The sequence below is a fragment of the Myotis brandtii genome, unplaced genomic scaffold, assembly GCF_000412655.1.
Source record: "Myotis brandtii unplaced genomic scaffold, ASM41265v1 scaffold525, whole genome shotgun sequence".
Lineage (NCBI taxonomy): Eukaryota > Metazoa > Chordata > Mammalia > Chiroptera > Vespertilionidae > Myotis > Myotis brandtii.
In genome coordinates, this window is record NW_005369915.1 from 1,807,319 (window position 1) to 1,825,323 (window position 18,005).

Below are 18,005 nucleotides of genomic sequence, written 5' to 3' on the forward strand. Positions count from 1 at the left end.
ACTATGGGGAAACTTAGCGTATCATTTTCAATGCCTCTCGACTTAGACTCACGTTTCCTAATTACCAGCCCATCTGCAGAGCCTGAGGGCTTTGTGCGGGCCCATGGGTCATTGTCATGGGGAAATGGAGGGATCCTCACATCCTTGTGTGCCCCAAGCAGGTGAGAACAAGGCAGCACAGATGAAGAGGGTGTGGTTCTGGGGTCCCAGGGGGTAAACAGACAGAGCCCCTTGGTTTTCCTTCCCAAATGTCAAGGGGTAGTGCCTGGACTGTCCGTCTCCTCCTAGAACTCAAGGTTCCTGAGATCAGCGGCCTCGTCTATCTCTACTCTCATCTCCCGGCACCCAGCACAGGTCCTGGCAGGTCGCAGGCGCTCAGGAAACAGATGTTCTGTCACATCGATAGGCAATGTGTTTGTTAGAATCTTCTGTTGCAAGGAGAAGACCATTTCTGGGTTAAGCCAGAAGAAAAGTTCTTGACCTGGTCATGGAAGAACTGGGAACCTGATCTGGCTTTTCAGCCAATGGGCCTGGGGTTCCCCTGGTGAACCCAGAGCCCCCACGTCTGCTGGGTCTGAGCCCAGGCTTTCCCTGTGTTTGTTTCATTCTCCGGGAAGAGGCTGGCAGCAATGCAGTCCCCACCCAGCCTCCCAGGTTCACACGGATCAGCGAGGAGAAAGCCAAGTGGGCTCTTGCCAGGTTCCCGGGAATCACTCTTGTCGGACCAGCTCACCTCACGTTACCAAGCCTGAGCCCATCTCCGTAGGCGGAAAAATGCAGTGTTTTCATTGGCTTATATCTGGGTCATATGCTCTGCCCCAAATCGCTGAAATGCTTCCCACACTGACCATGAGGTTGAACAGAGAGGGCAGGGAAATACCTCCTATGAAGATCTGTTATGCTATTGAGGAGAGAAGGGGACGGATGTTGAGGGAAAGACACAAATGGTCCCTCGGTACCATCCATGTCAGGGAGACGGTAATAAGAGCAGCCGCATGGAGGGCGGACTTCTCCTGGGTACCACTCTAGCACTTTACAAGTATCTGTGCAATCCTGCTGACAACCAAATGGTTGTATCCTTAGTCCCCACTTTGCAGGTGAAGAGACACACAGAGAGGTTATGTAACTTGCCCAGCCCAAGTTTATACAGCCCCCAAATGGCAGAACCAGGACTCAGACCCAGGGCATCCATTTTAAGTCCATACCTTTTTTAAAAAAGTCCATACGCGGAAGTACAGCAGATGTAAAAACTGCAGAGAAAGCCCAGAAAGGGGACAGCTGACACCCAGTGCCAAGCAGAACCCTGACACATAGTAGGTGTTTTGTACCTATTTATCAAATGACCAAATGGTGCACTGGTTTCGCCCATGTGCATTGAATGTCTTCACACTGCAAGTAACTGCATTTCCGGGAAAGTACTTTCTGCTACTTCTGTATCCTCCCTGGCTGGAGGCTCAGAGTGGGGGCTGCCATTTTTACTTTTAGGGGGAAATGAGAAAGTGAGCGTGATTAGAGGAAATATTCTCTCTTCCCCCCCTGCCTCAGGGAGAATTCTCACTTTTTCTTCCACCTTAGATTTTCACCCTGGGCAGTAATTCTGGAAACGGCTTTTCTGGGTGATCTTGATGGCCTTCCCGCACCTGCTCTTCTGGGAAGTCTTCCTCAGAGACCACACCTATGCCACCTGCCAACAGTGGGCAGGGCCTGCCAGCTCCCACATGCTGTAGACTCGCAGATCTAAGCGAGCACCTGCCGGCAGAGTGAGGGTGAGCACCTGCCAGCAGAATGAGGGCCTGGGATCCCGGTAGGGCAGGCAGGGGGCAGGGGGCGGCGGGGTGCAGAGAAAGCCATTGGTCCGGAGCTAGTCCCTCCCCTGGCCATGGTGTCTGCAGGGCACCAGGTGAGCATTTCCCAAGATTGAAATGAGCAACTCTGCGGAGTGATGCTCCTCCTCTAAGTAAGCTCTGTGCTTGGGTCTGAGCTGGACCTCCAGGAGTGAGAGACACACACAGCATTCACTCATTCATTAATCCATTCACTCACTCACTCACTCACTCACTCATCCACTCACTCATTCCCTTAGCCATCATTTCACTGACTTATTTGAGCAATTACTAAGTGCTGTCACTCTTTCAGGTTCTTGGGTTTGAAAGAGAGGGACAACAATCCTCCTCTTCCCCTTGTGCCATAAGACACCCGCTCATTCTATGAAGCTGAGACTCTCTGGGGATCAGGCATTAAGCAAATAATCACGCACAAAGGGACAGGGAGCCGATAGAGGGAGGCCTGGCAGTGGGGGTGGGAGTGACAGGAAACAGCTCTCAGAAGAAGTGATGTTTGGACCGAGCTCGGTAGAGTGAGCTCCAGGTGAGGTGTGTTGAGGGGAGAGGCATTCAGGCAGAAGGAAGAGACATATGGATAGGCCACCATCTCTTGGCTGTTCCATCAGTTGATGAACACTTGGGTTGTGTCTAGTTTGGGGGTATTATAAATGCCGCTGCTTGAAGCACCCACAGGACTTCGCCCAGACCTATGCTTTCATTCCCCTGGGTGTGGGAGTAGGGGCCGTTGCTTTACTTGGTAACATACCAGGTGCTTCAGAAAATGGAAGTGGCCCGTCCCTCCCTGTTCATCTCTGAGGGGCTGGGCCTGGGACCTCCCCAGCTCTCCCCCCACGTTGCCCTGCCCTGTGGCCCTGTCCCTGCCTGTTCATCTCTGAGGGGCTGGGCCTGGGACCTCCCCAGCTCTCCCCCCACGTTGCCCTGCCCTGTGGCCCTGTCCCTGCCTGTTCATCTCTGAGGGGCTGGGCCTGGGACCTCCCCAGCTCTCCCCCCACGTTGCCCTGCCCTGTGGCCCTGTCCCTGCCTGTTCATCTCTGAGGGGCTGGGCCTGGGACCTCCCCAGCTCTCACCCCACGTTGCTCTGCCCTGTGGCCCTGTCCCTCCCCGACACCCCTGCACTTTGAGAGTCCAGGACTTTTATAGAAATGGATTTTTAGAGAGGAAGTGCCTGGGCAGGGAACGGGGACTGAATCTCATTTCCCGGGGCCTGGCTTCCTTGTGCGCTGGGCTCGGGGCTCGGACGTGGCAGTTGCTCTTTCTGTCGCAGGCCCGGGCTCAGGAGCCCGTGGTGGCCCAGGGAAGCCGCAGAGAGAAGGGTATGCTGGGGGCGGGCCCTGCCAGTCCGCTCCAGGGTCACAGCCGCGCTGGCCCAGACAGGCTGGTGGGAGACCTGCTGAGATGCAATTTTATAATCAACCTGTAATTTGTTATCTCAGAAAATAAATGAACAATCAATACTGCTACTCCCCACGCACTGCCCCCGCCAGGACAGGAGCCAGCTGAGCCTGGCCTGTTTGCCGATCCATGTCCTCCCGTTGGTTCAAAGGAGTCTTCCGTTTACTGTCAACATTTGCTTTTGCACCCTTTTATTTTTCATTATTTGCTTCTGCTTGGCCTTGCCCGGCGTGGGAACACCCGGATGCCGGGCCCTTGCATTCTAGCTGTTGGCATCTGTGGGATCCTGCACACCTGCGTGACCCTCAAACACCGGCCTATCTCACCTGACCAGGACACCTTCAGAGGTTGTGCAGAGGAGTGGCTGGCTGGTGACCTCACCCGCTCCCCAGGAAAGGCGGCCTCCTACCCTGTAGGAGAGCAGGTTCTCACCGCTGGCCAAGGAGCCTGATTCAGTCTCCGCCTCCCGGTCCAGCACTGACTCAGAGGCTCTGAGTTCTATGCCCTTGACCTTCGGGCCCTATGGCCAGCACTAAGCCTGCCACTGCTGTGCCTCTAGTCTACTCGGAGGTTCCCCTCCCCTCCAGGGCTCATCCCTCCATCCAGAAGCCCCGCTCTAGCCATCTCTAGATAGACGTGCCTCTGGGTTTTGCAGAAATCCCAAGTCCTGGCACGGCTTTCCTTAAGGGGGTCCGCTTCTATGGCAAGGAGGGAGAACTCTGCCTACCTCCTCCCAGCTCCGCCTTTATATTCTCTGCTACCCCGGCAGCTCCTACATTTTGTGAAGCTCAATTTGCAATGACAAACAGTTTCTGGGCGGCTGGGGACAGGGAGCATTCACCTTTCTTCCTAGAGAATTCCCAATGCCTCCCAGACATCCGTGAGACGCCCTCACCTACTGTGTGCCAACCACTTTACACATTCACCTGCATTTTTATCTTTCTCAACAGCCTCAGCGAGGCAGATACCACTACTTGCCTTTTACAGGTGAGGAATGCTATTTAAACACCGAGCAATGATTTAAATGAAAATTGTATTGTAATTCTATTTGGAGGAAAGGAAGAGAGAAATGGGCGTGAAGGTACAGACAAGCAAAATCCTCATCTGCCATAGCAAGAAGTTGACAGAGAATATTGATATGTCAAGAGACAGAGTATATGCATGTTAATTAGAAACACAGAGGTAAATGCCAGAAAAGAGAATTGAGTTGAACGCAGCCAGCTCCAAAGAAGTGGAAAGAGATGAGGAAAGGGAGTGCAATTTGCATTTACGCATTTTAGTGCTCTATGATCTTCTTTAACCTCATGGTTGCATTACTTTGCTTAAAAAAATAAAAACTTTTAAAATTGGGGGAGAGGTCCTGATTTAACTGAGTAGCAAATACTGGGTTAACCCAAAGAAATCAATTCTTAACCCCAAGGGCAGAGGTTCCCAAACTTCCTTGACTCTCAGCACCTTGAACATCTTATTAATTTTTTCATGGCTTCACTGGGCTAAAGGAAATACCCAACTATTCTGTTTATTAAGGAATTCTGTAAAAGCAACTTAGTAGCAGTCATTTACATAGTGTTTGACAGATGTCACTATGTGTCCCACAAATTTAAAATATCCTGTGTAGCCCTATCTGGTTTTGCTCAGTGGATAGAGCATCGGCCTGAGGACTGAAGGGTCCTGGGTTCAATTCCGGTCAAGGGCACGTGCCCGGGTTGCGAGCTCAATCCCCGGTGGCAGCTGATCAATGATTCCCTTTCATCATTGATGTTTCTGGCCGCCACCCAGTATCTGAACCAAGAATATAAAGGTCCAGAGAGAGTCATGGAATCTGCTTTTGAGGATTATGCCTAAGCAATTGAAGAATGGAGGTTCCATTTACCAAAGGGGAAGGTTGGCTGGGTAAGGGGAGCCCATGGGGTGAGGAACAGAGGAGAGGAGGGAGTTTTAGGTCTAAGTTTGAGATGCCTGTTAGCCTTCAGACGTTGAGTAAGCAGTTATCTCTCCAATTCTGGGGTTCAGGTGAGATCTCGGCAGGAAATATGAATTGGGGAGCCAGCCCCATAGAGACATGCGATGGGGAGAGCTCACCATGGGAAGAGTGAGGTTGGGGGAGTGGAGGGGCCAGGCCTTTGCCCTAAGGCTGTCCAAGATCCGGAGGGTGGGGAGGTGAGAAGGAACCAGCAAAGCCTACTGAGAAAGATCATCGGGAAGCGGGACGCTTGGTGTCCTGCAAGCCAAGGGAAACGAGTTTCAAGTATCACATGGTCTCACTCATATGTGGAATCTAATGAACAAAATAAACTGATGAAGAGAATAGACCCAGACATAGAAGCATGGAACAGACAGATGAACCTCAGAGGGAAGGCAAGGGTGGGTGGGGAGATATTAACCTGGGAATTTATATGTTTACTAGAGGCCCAGTGCGCAAACTTCATGCATGGTGGGGTCCCTAGGCCCGGCGGGCGATCAGGGCCGATCAGGGCCAGACTGATTGGGGCCCGAAGGAACAGATGTCAGACGCCGATGCTGCCCTCGGCGCCCCACCACCCCACGGTTCCCTGCCTCCTCCCCTCCTCCTTCCCTCAGTGCTGGTGCAGGTGCCTCCACCAGGGGCCTGCTGGCCGGGGGAGGGACAGGGGGAGGGGGAGGGAGAGGTTTTGATCCCCAGTTTGGAACTGCGTGCAGGAGGCAGCCAATCAATGATTCTCTATCATCGTTGATGTTTCTATCTCTATTTCCCTCTCAGAAATCAATCAAATATATATTTTTAAAATGCAAGGTTTTTAGAGGAAGAAAGGTAGGGCAAGGGAGCTATTGACAAGGGGGCATTTGAGATCTTGCTCACATTTCAGATAGGATAACACAAGGTGGTCCTCAGGAGGTGACAGGTGAGGAGTGGCAGTGGGTGGAGCAGGACACTGCAGGCTGCGAAATGAACTGTAATAACTGGGAATGTCTGTGATAGTGACACCAAGCATGTGTTGGGGTCATCGCTGGGATCATTCATCCCCAAGAGGTTTTGATTCCGGACGGGAGGAGAAACACGGAGATCAGAAGGCCTTTCTTAGCCTAGACCAGTGATGGCGAACCTATGACACGCGTGTCAGAGGTGACACGCGAACTCAGTTTTTTGGTTGATTTTTCTTTGTTAAATGGCATTTAAATATATAAAATAAATATCAAAAACATAAGTCTTTGTTTTACTATGGTTGCAAATATCAAAAAATTTCTATATGTGACATGGCACCAGAGTTAAGTTAGGGTTTTTCAAAATGCTGACATGCCGAGCTCAAAAGGTTCGCCATCACTGGCCTAGAAGGTGACGCGGGCGGTAGGAGTAGGTGTCCTGCTTCCCTACAAATGTAAGCACACAGTGTAACTGCACATGGACGGCAGTCAGCAGCCAAATCAATGCCCAGCCAGCCCTGGTGGCTGTGCCCTGCCACTCTCTGGCTGTGCTGCAGCGCTATTGGCCGGGGAGGCCGAAGCCATGCCCCCAAATGCACGTAGTGTCAGAGCTGAGGTGGCTTGTCAGCGCTGCGTCTGCCATGGAGCTGGACGGGGAGCAGCTGTCCGTGCGACTGGCTTTGGAGTTGGAGGGGCTGTGCTTCCTGCACGTCACCAGTGAGTCCCTGTGAGTTCACAGCGTGCCAGGCGGGGCCTGGGGAGGCCTTTCCCTCCTGGAGCTATTCTTCCCAGGGTGACAGCATTGGCCACTTTTTTCCCCCCCAATTTATTTATTTTATTGGAAAGCAAACTCTAGGCTTGCGGTTCCTGGGATCCCAGGCCATAGCGTGCACCTCCAGGCCTCACTGCGCCCCCCCTCCCCCTCCTCCTGTATTGAGCATCTGGCACCTGGTGGTCAGTGGGCATCATAGCGACTGGTCAACCGGTCGTTCTGGTCGTTCCACTGTAATGGCTTTTGGGCTTTTATTATATAGATATGCATGACCCATGGACACAGACAATAGTGTGGTGAAGGCCTGGGGCAGGGGCGGACTAGAAGGGGCCAATGGGGGGGGGGCGCGGGGGAGGGTCAATGTAATATTTCCAACAGTAAAGATTAAAAAAAAAACTGGGTGGAATCAGCTGTGTCAACTGAGTGAACAGCATATGCAACATTTCAAAGCAACACTCTGATAAAGCACTCTGCACCTCGGTAATGAAATATGGGCTTGCCAATATTTCATAAGCAGCTCAGAAAACAAAGTATTTCTTATGCCTTCACATGCTGCTTCAAAATACCTCCACGTTTGTTGCAAACAGCAAGAAGGAAGAAATAAAAAGGCGAAGCTTCCGGTGGCCTGGGCTCCAGCACCTACCTACAAAGTCAAGCTCTGCGGAGAAGCTGGCGGGTTTGAGAGCCTGGCTCCCACACAGACAGCTGGTTGTCTGTCTGTGAAATCTGTGCCCACGCCTCTCATTTAGGTTTTTGTGATAGTCTCTTGAACTTTGTAGAATTGCTCTCCTAAGTAAGGGAACCCAATTAAAAATTACGGTTTGGGGTTTGTTTTTTTCAAGCCAGTTTTAAAACTCAGGAGCTATTTGATGTGCCGGTAATTTCTGGGCCCAGCAATTTTGGCCTGGATGCTAAAAGGCTCTCGATTTGACGCATCGTTACCTAACGCAGGCCTCTGCATGGTGACTGTAATTGTATGTGAACATTTCGGCTTTCACACCGGCCACCCTCTCAGCTTGCTTGTGACTTGGTATATAAGGCCTTCCCAAGTGTAATGAGAAATTTTAATTCTGTGCCTAAAAAAGTGAGGCTAATTCTAAAACCATTCTTACTGAGTTAATAATGACATGGAACACAATGGCGTTAGCTAAAAACAATCACCCTTATGGACTGAAGAGACATGGCTCTTTTGTCTGAGGACACAGACCCTCGATACTCAGTGGGGTTCTCTAAACCCACAGCATCCGTCACCTGGGAGTTAGAAACTCGGACATGGAGACCCACACTTGCAGGCCTACTGTGAGCCAAGGCTTTTTCACACCCACTTGGGGGAGCCTACAAGCAGCCGTTTGAGAAGGGCTGTTTACAACAGGCACTGCCCAGGGCTCAGTCTTGGACCTCTTTTCTACCTTCTCACCTCCCTCAGGCTTGTACAACCATATCACTGTTTCTTGGAATGAACAAGCAAAACCCAGGTCCGAGCAAAGCTCATATTGATCCGGGAAGACGCAAGCCACATCAAGTCCTGACCCGACTGAGGACAACCTAAGCAGGTGCCGGGGCTTTGAGGCTGCAGAGCCAGGACCACAGCTAAGGGCTTTTCGTTGGAGCTCCTTCCTACTAAACTGCGTGCTGTGTCTCTTCCCCCCGCATCGCATCCCCATCTCTCCCCTACAAATGACTAGTGGAGAGCTGCAGAATCAGCCACCCAGATGAGAAAGCAACCTGAGCACCATCACAGGTGGGCTCATTCCTTCATACTCTGGTCTCTGAGATCTGGTCCCCTAAGGCCAGCATATGAGGTCCAGAAACGTAGCTCGTTGGACTTGGCTATGAGAGTAAGAGATAAGACCCATTATCTTCACCTGGAAGCTGGACAAGGCTCGGAAGTATCCAGGATGATTCTATGTAGATATGTGTAATTTGGCATATATCCTATATAAGGCTAATATGCAAATCGACCCAACAGTGGAATGACCAGTCGCTATGATGCACACTAACCACTAGGAGCAGACACTCAATGCAGGAGCTGCCCCCTGGTGTTCAGTGCACTCCCACAGAGGGAGCGCCTCTCAGCCAGAAGCCGGGCTCATGGCTGGTGAGCGCAGCAGTGGTGACAGGAGCCTCTCCTGCCTCCACAGCAGTTGGACATCTCCCAAGGGCTCCTGGACTGTGAGAGGGTGCAGGCTGGGCTGAGGGAGCCCTGAAGTGCATGAATTTCATGCACCAGGCCTCTAGAGTGTGTGTGTGTGTGTGTGTGTGTGTGTGTGTGTGTATATATATTTATAAGGCTTGGCTAGGGGGGTTAACATTATCCAAGAGGGGTTAATAACATTATCCAAGAGGTCAGGGCACTAAAATCATAACTTAAAAAATCCAAACACCTGGCATCTGGACACTTTCAAGGTAACATTAGGAGATTAAAGTCAGCAGGGACTACATTCATATGCTAGAGGGCTGGCTATACACCTCAACCTCATACACCTTTAAATTATTTTTTAGCACATTTAAAGTGCCACCTATAAATCCCAAGTTAATAAAATAACCTATTTGTTTAGTATGAATGTTCCTTGTAGTCAAAACCTGTCCCATTTCTGTATTAGACTATCTGTCTGCCTTTTCTATAAACCAAGATGAGTCATGATTTCTACATGTGCATTAACACCTTTAACTAAACTACTAAACACCTATGTGCCAGGCACACAAACCACCTCCTCCTCTGCCCAGAGAACTAGGTGTGTGACTATCGCCTCACAGGTCCTGACAGGGCCTGTGGCATACAGCTCTGTCTCTTGGCCTTAAGCTTTTAGGACCTAACTTACAGTAAGTCAAGAGGAATCACCTCATTTGTACTTTATACACATCAACTTAACTTGTCTCCCTCAGGGTTTTCTAGTACTAAACCTTTTTTTAGGGTTTCTACTTAGTGTACCTTTCTAGTTTTTGTGTTTTTTGTTTTTTTTTTCAGAGACGACTGCCTTCTGTGATCACTCTCCACTAGAACCGTATGCAGCTTGCCCTCTCCATCCCTATCACTGACAACCAACCAGGGAGTCGATGACCACACACACACACAGGATCTTTCATAAAACCGCTTAGAAAGTGATTGTGGCCGAAACCGGTTTGGCTCAGTGGATAGAGCGTCGGCCTGCGGACTGAACGGTCCCAGGTTCGATTCCGGTCAAGGGCATGTACCTGGGTTGCGGGCACATCCCCAGTAGATGTGCAGGAGGCAGCTGATCGATGTTTCTCTCTCATCGATGTTTCTAACTCTATCTCTCTCCCTTCCTCTCTGTAAAAAATCAATAAAATATATTTTAAAAAAAGTGATTGTGTACTCTTTACAGAAAGGGGTACAAGATTGTTCTCTTCTAAATTAATCACTATCAATCTTAGCCTTTAAAGGCCTCACAATACAAATTCCAACTACACCGTTCCTTATTTATTTAACAATTACTATTTTTAGAGCAAGATGTCTTTAGCAAAATCCTGGTAACTTTATTTAATACTTTTTTCTTTGAGAGGAGGTCAGATAAGAAATAAACTATGACTTAAAAAATACAGAAATTTCCCCCTTTTACTGTTTCCCTATTCAACAAAAATAGGCACTGTCATTCTCTCTAGGAGCTCCAGGCAAAAAGCACAAACCATTATATGTTCTTTAGGATCAGGCCAAATGACAACCTTACATTGAAAGGTTATTAAATAATATTCTCCAATTTTGTTGGAATTAGCTGGAAATGTTACTGAATTGGGAGAGAGGCCCCTTGAGGGACAATCCCATTTCCCCTTTCAAAAGGGAGGAAAAAGGACTCCTCCCTCTCAGTGCAGCAGCACCCCGTGAACAACACTGAAGAAGGAATCAGCGCAGCTACCACTCGGGCCATGCAGACAGCAAGGTAAGGGTGTCCATGTGCAAACGGTAACATGGAATTTAGTGTCATCGTTATGAAGTATTCTGACACCAAGACGATAAAGCATGCACCAGGTCCATTCAACAGAAGACTTTTACAATGGTTTACATTTCCTTTTTATTAATTCCTTGAAACTGCCCATATTGCAGGTTTCTCATGGATGAAATATGGAACTGAGCAGATTCTTTTTTCTACAAAATTATGGTATAAACTTGCTCAATTTTCTATCTTATTGCTAACAAACCTTACAGGCGCACAGTTTGTAAAATAAACCCCTTAAGGACTGAATGTGTAGAGCATGCTGCAAGGTACAAGAAATAAGCTAAAAATGAGCATATAAACCTACATTTGGACCAACACAGTACTGAATGCTGGCAAACATTTATCACAACACAGGGAAAATTAATAAAAGGGGACACAGTTCAGTCCTGAAAGGGTTAAATAGAAACCCTAATATATTATTGTTTCTAACCATCCAACCCACATTACAGTGCTTGAAACAAAGTCAAAGTCTGGCACAGAAAATTACACACATTTGTTCAGTACTCATCAGAAACAGCTGCTTTCAAAATCAAAAGTAAGTAACTTGGTTAATAATTGAATAGCATTTTGTTTCAAAAAGGAACCCCCCTCCCCCGCCATGGATTATCTAGTTAAACATGACTAGTTAGTTTTCAAAAACTGCATGGGGAATATTCTGTGAGGGCACAGACGGTACCAGTTTCATTAGAAAAATAAACAAAAACTAACCAGTTATGATCACAAATAAGTCTGTGCAGCAAGAGTGACAAACAGGTCACCAATATATATATATATGAAGATGCCTTCAGTTGCCACAGTTTAAGAAAAGTCAGCAGCAGGTTAAATATTACTCTAGTGTTCAACTCTGAAGTCATTCAAAATACGAAGGGCATTCTACTTTTAAAGCCTTTCGCTTGCCTTCCCAATCTGTGTGATCCATTCAATGGAACTAATAAAAACATATTGGATCACAGACTCAGCTTCTATGCACATTTTTTAGAAACTGCATAGAATCTTGAGAGCAAAAGATACACTTCTAAAGCAGAATTTAAAAAAAAACAACTCAAATGTACTATCCTTTCACTGAAGCAGTTACCATTCTAAGAGGGTCTTCATGACAGAAAATGACCGGCATCTCTAATAATGCCACCAATGGGGGGAGGGGGGTACCTTTTACTATAAAGAGGACAAGGCTCCTATAAATTATACAAATGATTTACAAATCCACAAAACAGATTTTTTTTTAAGCAGCTGACAAAAGAACTCCTCTAACAGTAACTACAACAGACAAACCATTTCACTCTTCAGTTTGTGGTTCGCAGAATGACCAGAAAATAGCAGGGGAAATGCCTATATAATAAGTACATTCTTGGACTTATCAAAAAAAACAAAGCAGGAAAAGAGTTTACAGCCTAATGTTTCAATTGTCTTATTAAAAGAAACAAAGAGCCAAAATAAGATATATTTAAATAATCGACAAGCAAAAGTCCACTTTTAATAAAGTCATAAACTTGAAGGATTATTTTGAACTGCAAAGCTGGGTAAGGACGCTTCAAAAGTGTCTCATCTGTTATCAATTAATTTAATGTAATTTTACAACTAAACACCACACCTGGGAAGTGGAGAAAACGTGTGAGCCATTAATAATAAAGCAGAACTGAAAACATTTGCACTCTGAACAAAAGCACTGTGCAAAGGCTGCTGGCATGACAACAGAGAGAAGAATAAATACTACTCGGAAAAAGGCAAGAAAAAGCCAGTAAACAGTCAAAACAAAGGAAGATAAGGCCACACTGAATTCTGCCCTTAATCACTGACAGATTTAAGGAATGAGGCAGGATCGGCTCACAAAGAGAGAAGCTAGTGACTGGAGCAGTTTGGAGAGAAGGCTACGTGTAGTCTAATGGGTAATTAATTACAAAGGCTTGCAGAAAGAGAAAATCAGTAACTCTGATTTTACCACTAATGTGTTTTACAAATAAATGACTTCTCCCTTGAAACTGAGGAAAAAGTGATTTAAGGATGTTAGGAAACCTATTTACAATGACACAATCTGAGCAAAATGAGCGAAAATAGCAAAGTTGAAAAAGAAAAATGCTACTAACAATGATGTCGAAAATAGCCCAGGACACCAGAAAGACTATGTTCTGTATGGAAATAACGAATGTACAGTTTTCGTTCAGAAGGTGCTTTGGCTCCTGTTTTATGGGACAGTAAAAAGCTTACCACAATCTAGAGGTAGTTTTTACTCTAACAAGGATGATTGTATTACTAGACTGTGTCCTAGGACATTACACATATGGTTCCTGTACTAAATGTAGCCCACCGAGTCTGCTGCTATTTCTAAGGACCGAACAAAGGCACAACCCAAGTGCAGAAATGGAAGCAATGTAAAGGAACGGGGGAACTTGGCATGTAAGGCCAACATCACCCTGGACGAACTCAAATCTTAACTGAAGGGCAAAGAAATGTTTTCTGAGTAGGAGACATCTGTGGAGATGCTCAGTACTGGGAAAGAAAAGATTTAAAAAAAAAAAGCAGAGAGAGAATTGGAAAGATAAGTTACATTTGCATTTTTATAATCTCACAACTATCTGTTTCTAAAGTACTTGTCTTCCAGCTACTTTAGTTCACCATCTAATAAGAGCATCTTGTTTTAAGGTTACAATGACATCTTGGACTAGGCTACCAAAAAAATAAAAGGTCAATAAAAACATGCTTCTGCTGAGATTTTTCTCATTATGCAATAAGGGCACCATCTACCACTTGGTAGCAAATATTTCTATGATTTTTTGTTGTTGTCATATGTCAAAAAGGCAGAAAACACCCTATTGAATGAAATCACTGGGAACATTACAAGTTCAAAATAAAATGTTTAACTTACACATAATACAAGTTATGTACAAGATCAGGTGGGGGAAAACCTGAACAAATCCTGAAACATGGAGACACATGTTTGCATGGGGGAAGGGGAGAGAACACTTCAAACACCAACATGTCCTGTGCCATTAACTCATTCATGACTAAATGGCCACACTTAATCCCATGTAAATGTTAGAACCACTGGGATCACCACTATAAATACATTTTTAAAAAAAGAAAACATGGAAATAATTGCCAAATGTCTGAGAATAGAGACTAGTTCATGTACGTTGCATGTATTGCAGGCAAGGCAGAGGCATTTCTTAAAGCTTTTGCACAGACTTCATATAATCTTTAAAAAAAAATGCAGGCCTTTACAAGATTTGACTTGCTGAAATCAAAACAATTTCAACTCATAAAAAGTCGTAAGACTTCAGCGTTAAAAAAACAAAGAAAGAACAGTTCCAGCCGTAGACCGAAAAAACCTGGAGTATGACAGTGAGACTCGGCAAGCGTGGTCAGGCTTGGAACCTGAGCGGACTGACGAGCAGAAGCTCCGAGGGGCAGGGAGAACACCTGCTGGTAACAGGTGTGCTCTACGCGGTGCTATAAAAAGGTATGGTGAACATGTACCTTTACTAAAGCTTATACAAGGTCCTTGGTCCATAAAAACTATGTTAGATTTGTGTCTTCTAGTTTCACTTTTATTCCAGCCACATCTCTATTTCTTGCCCATTTAAACAAAACCAACCAAAAATAACAGCTGAAAAAAACCGGAGTTCCCAATAGTTTTTACATGTTGATGATTTTTTTTGTTTTACTGTGGCTTCTGCACTTCCAATCAGCACTTGCGGGTCATGGGGTTTTTGAACAGTATCACCTGGTATGAAAAGTTTTCCCAAGAAACCACAAAAGACTGTTCACTTCTCTCTCTCTCTTTTTGTCAACATTTAGCCGCACTGGAGTCAGTTTAAGTCCTAGCAACAAGACGGTAGTTAGGACACCACTGTTGCTGTAGATGATGTGACATTGGTTGAATTTGTGCTGACGTTTGTGTAACTTCCCTCGCTGTTTGTGTTTGACTCATTAGGGGGCACTTGGCTTGAATTGGCTCGAAGGATTGCTCCCGCTGCACTGCAGTGTGGCCGAGGCCCTGGTTCTGGTGTGTAGGTAAAGGTAAGGCTGGTGGAATAAATGATTCCATCATTTCGGACCAAAGTTACTGGAACCTGGACTGGCTGCCGGACCCATCTCCAACCTTCTCGGAATGCAGAAATGTCTGGGACAACACAGAGCATACTCTCTCCACACCTGAGGAGGAAACAAACGCAAGGCAAGTTTTAGAACTGAAGCTTAAAATTGGGTTGCTTAATACATAACAATCAGTATCAGGAAAGAGTCTCAGATACCCACCCCCTCCAACTCTGGGTGATGTAAAAAGTTTTACCAAGTACCTGTACATCGTTTCTGCTTCTACATCCCCAAACCACACTCGTAAATTTGGAGTGAAATTCTGTCCTGTGAGTTCAAGCATTGCGACGTCCCCGCCACCATTCAGCTGCAATTCACAGAAAATCAGAACAGCATTGAGAACACTTTTCACTCCTCATTAAAGTGCACAGATTAGTTTTTCATTCAATTATCATTTGTGAAAAATGGGTGATTAAAGTGCTTCTTTTAAATCACATGCTTATAAAGACAAAGTAAGCTTAAAAACCAAGGTAACATCCAAGTTGGTTTTAAATTTTTTTGCATAAAATTAGGCTCTTATTTTTGTTTTTCTATTACCAGTAACATATAACAAAATACCCAAATCACAATATTTGGAGAAAACTCAAAATTATTATGAAATAAAATTATGCTAAGTCAGAGCTGAGAGAAGTTACAAGGAGGGAAAAGTCAACTTGTGAGTAGGTGGTCTCACCTGAAGACTCTCTACGACAGGCACAGGTGTGACAGGGGCGAGGACAGGGCCCATTCCCTCATAAAAGGTATACTCTGCCTTATCCGTACTAATGATTGTCCAGGAAGCTCCATCATTTATCATCTCTTTATTTGGTTCTTTTGGGCATGGAGTGGCCTTATGAAGGAAGTATAGACATTTTTATATGCATTGCAGCATAAGACAACTTTAATAAGTAACATTTTTAGACTAGAGTTAGCATGGAAAGAATTTAGTAAAAATTTATAAACTTCACAAGCATGGTGCTTTGCCAAACCCTAAATAAACACAAACAGAATCCTATATAATAAAAGACTAATATGCAAATCCAAACTTTGGACTGACCGGTTGCTATGATATGCACTGACCACCAGGGGGCAGACGCTCAATGCAGGAGTTGCCCCCTGGTGGTCAGTGTAATCCCACAGAGGGAGCACCGCTCAGCCAGAAGCCCTGAACTGGGCTCATAGCTGGCGGGCGCAGCGGCGGTGGTGGGAGCCTCTCCTGCCTCTGTGGCAGCACTAAGGGTGTCCGACTGACAGCTTAGGCCCAGGAGCGGGCCTAAGCCATTAGTCGGACATCCCCAAGGGCTCCTGGACTGCAAGAGGGTGCAGGCCAGGCTGAGGGACCCCCCCGCCATGCCCGAGTGCAAAATTTCATGCACTAGGTCTCTAGTATTAACATAAAAACCTGACACATAGTTTTTATTATAATATGAAATATTTCAGTGACATATTAAATAACTGGTAATACCCTTCAGAATAAGCATTTCCGAGTACACCAGTACCTGTATAATTTTTTAAATAAAAGGTCAGTATCTATGATGCAAATAGCTGTTTAAAACTCTTTAGGGATCCTGACTTGGTTGGCTGGCTCAGTTGGTTGGAGTGCCATCCCATTCACCAAAAGGGTGTGGGTTCAATCTCTAGTGGGGGCGAGAACGGGAGGCAACCAATCAATGTTCTCTCTCTCTCCATACCTCTCTCTCTGGAAATCAATGAAAACATACCCCCCAGGTGAGGATTAAAAAAACAAAACAAAAAAACCTCTTTAGGGATTCCTGAGAAAGGGAGATTAGAATACTCTTCTGCTTAGAAAACAGCTAGAAACTCGTATACTTTCTTAAGAAGCAACCAAGATGTGAATCAATAACCCCCACCCCTACCTTAAAACACCTGGACCAGTCCATCAGTGCTGGGCTGAGGAAACGGCTGTGTGTGGCCATACCTCTGGAACAGGTCTCCAGATATTTACAAACTAGTTTCCCATGAAAGCATAACTCTCCTAGTAAGATGCCCATGTCATAAATGTCCTCAGGAAAGCCTTCTGAATAAATGTAGTTAAAAAATAGCTTTCGAAACATGTCATCATTACTATCTTGGAAGACCCCAAAATAAATCTGATGAGAAATGATGAACCCTCCCCCTCCATATACAATGTGTGCACACAACTTCAGGGTATTCACTGAACACCTGAAATCTACTTTTGGGTTATCCAAGAGGCCTTCTGTCCCCCAGAGCTAGGTGTTAACTGTTTCTCGGAGAACATGTTCATGAGTTTTGAGTTCTTCCCTGAGGCAGGGTGACCACCATGTCGGAAGACTGTGTGAGTTGAGAACCCTTGGACTTGAGAAAATATCTGAACACAGCTTCATGTATTTGGATACAATGAACATTAAACAAGAGCTTCCTGTTTCTGTATGCTATTACCTAACACACATTTTAGGTTTCACCAGTAATTTAGAAACCTACCTGAAACTGGATTATTCTTTCTTGAGAAAGGCACAAGTACATTCTTTCTGTATCCTTAAGGTAAAATGCACATTTGTGGAGCTGTGACACAGGGTCATCTGCGTCCAGTAATGCAGTCTGCTTGTCAACTTTTCTGATTATCTGTGTGTCAACAATTGAACAAGAAAAGGCTGTCACACATGGAGAGTTTTCAGTAGGTATACTTTCGATACCTACAGAAATAAGCTATATAATAATACATCCCTTACTTGTCATGCACAAACATTTATAAACAACAGGCCAGGTATTGAAAATGCCTTTAGATCGAAAGCATGTTAGAAGGTGTGACCTGTCACCTCTTCCAGGAGCACATAAAGCCAGGGCAGGCACCTTGCTTTCTAGATCAGGGCTTTTACACTTCAATGTGCACACAAGTCACCGAGGGTCCTTATTCTGAGCCCACAAATCTTGTGTGGGGCCACAGATTCTGCATTTTTAACAAACTCCCAGCTGATGCTAATCCTGTTGGTCTATATCAGTGGTTCTCAACCCTGGCTGCACATTAGAATCACCTGGGAATCTTTTTAAAATCCTGATTTCTGGGCCTCATCCTCCAGAAATTCTGTT

At 45.9% G+C, this 18,005-nt stretch overlaps 1 protein-coding gene across 5 annotated transcripts in view; it reads right to left on the minus strand.

Moving 5' to 3' along the window:
* Positions 1-10,915: 10,915 nt before the first annotated feature.
* Positions 10,916-18,005, minus strand: part of RBPJ (recombination signal binding protein for immunoglobulin kappa J region) — a 115,861-nt gene continuing 108,771 nt past the window's right edge. For all 5 annotated transcript variants that reach the window (XM_014548893.1, XM_014548894.1, XM_014548897.1 and 2 more), the window contains 4 exons: positions 17,400-17,540; positions 15,631-15,786; positions 15,161-15,264; positions 10,916-15,017 (listed from right to left, as the gene is read on the minus strand). In XM_014548893.1, the coding sequence (XP_014404379.1) occupies positions 14,702-15,017; positions 15,161-15,264; positions 15,631-15,786; positions 17,400-17,540 (717 nt within the window). In that variant the 3' untranslated portion in view covers positions 10,916-14,701. The remainder of the gene's footprint in view (positions 15,018-15,160; positions 15,265-15,630; positions 15,787-17,399; positions 17,541-18,005) is intronic.